Source organism: Malus domestica, chromosome 14 (genome assembly GCF_042453785.1).
Source record: "Malus domestica chromosome 14, GDT2T_hap1".
In the NCBI taxonomy this organism is placed as follows: domain Eukaryota; kingdom Viridiplantae; phylum Streptophyta; class Magnoliopsida; order Rosales; family Rosaceae; genus Malus; species Malus domestica.
In genome coordinates this window covers 5593416-5594570 of record NC_091674.1, presented here as the reverse complement: position 1 = coordinate 5594570, position 1155 = coordinate 5593416, and the positions used below count along the sequence as shown (strand labels likewise).

The following is a 1155-nucleotide window of genomic DNA, read 5'->3' as shown; positions in this document are numbered from 1 at the left end:
CCAACAGTAGCAGTGAGCTAAAAGCTCCAGTCTTTTATGGGGAGAACTATGACTTTTGGAGAATAAGAATGACAACCATTTTCAAGTCCTATGATCTATGGGATATGGTTCAGTATGGGTATGAACTACCTAAGATGGAGGTCGATGCTCTAAAGGAGGACCTCACAGAAACACAACTCAAAACACTAAAGTAGAACCGGATGGAGGATGCTAGAGCACTTGGAATCATCCAAGGTGTTGTCTCAGACACCATTTTCCCAAGGATAACAAATGAAGAAAGTGCAAATGGAGCTTGGGAAGTTTTACAACAAGAGTACAGAAGAGACACCAAAGTCAGAAAGGTAAAACTTCAATCCCTTAGAAGAGATTTCAAGTATACAAGAATAAGGGAGAATGAGTTGTTAAAAGACTACTTTACTAGGCTATTTGATGTTGTAAACAAGATGAAAACATATGGTGAGGAACTGCCAAATGAAAGAATTGTACAAAAACTGTTGATTAGTTTGACTAAACCCTATGATTCAATAGTGAGTGTCATTGAAGAAACCAAAGACACTGAAACTCTTAGTGTGCAAGATGTCATGGCATCCTTAAGAGCTTTTGACCAAAGGCTCAAGAGGCATGCTGATTTTGCACCTAAAAAAGCTTTTCTATCACTCAATGTTGGATCTAGTAGTCAAGCTAGTGCAAGCAAACAAAAAACCACAATGGAAAGGCAAGAACAAGAAATGGGAAGGAAAGGGGTATCAAAACCCTAGACCTAACCAAGGCAACTACTCAAATGAAGGTCCAAGAATCAAGCAGTAATGCAAGCACTATGACAAATTCCATCTTGGAGAGTGTTGGTTCAAGGACAAGCCTAGGTGCCACAAATGCAACAGGTTCGGGCACATCTTGAAAGATTGCAGATCAAAGGATGTGCAGCAAGTGAACTGTGCAAATCAAGTGGAGGAATAAGCAAATGTGTTTTGTGCTTTTAGTGCAAAAGTGGAGAAAAACAATGAAGTGTGGTACATTGACAGTGGCTAGAGCAACCACATGACTACACATGAGTCATTACTCATTGACATTGACACAAACTTCACTGGAAAAGTGAAAATGGGAAATGGAAACATTGTCAAGGCCACTGGAAGAGGAACTCTAGTTATTAACACC

At 39.7% G+C, this 1155-nt stretch overlaps 1 protein-coding gene across 1 annotated transcript; it reads left to right on the top strand.

Annotated features, from left to right (window-relative positions):
* Nucleotides 1-200: 200 nt before the first annotated feature.
* LOC139191118 (uncharacterized) lies at nucleotides 201-758 on the top strand. The gene has a single exon (XM_070811668.1). The coding sequence runs from the start codon at nucleotides 201-203 to the stop codon at nucleotides 756-758; it is 558 nt and encodes a 185-aa protein (XP_070667769.1).
* Nucleotides 759-1155: the final 397 nt, after the last annotated feature.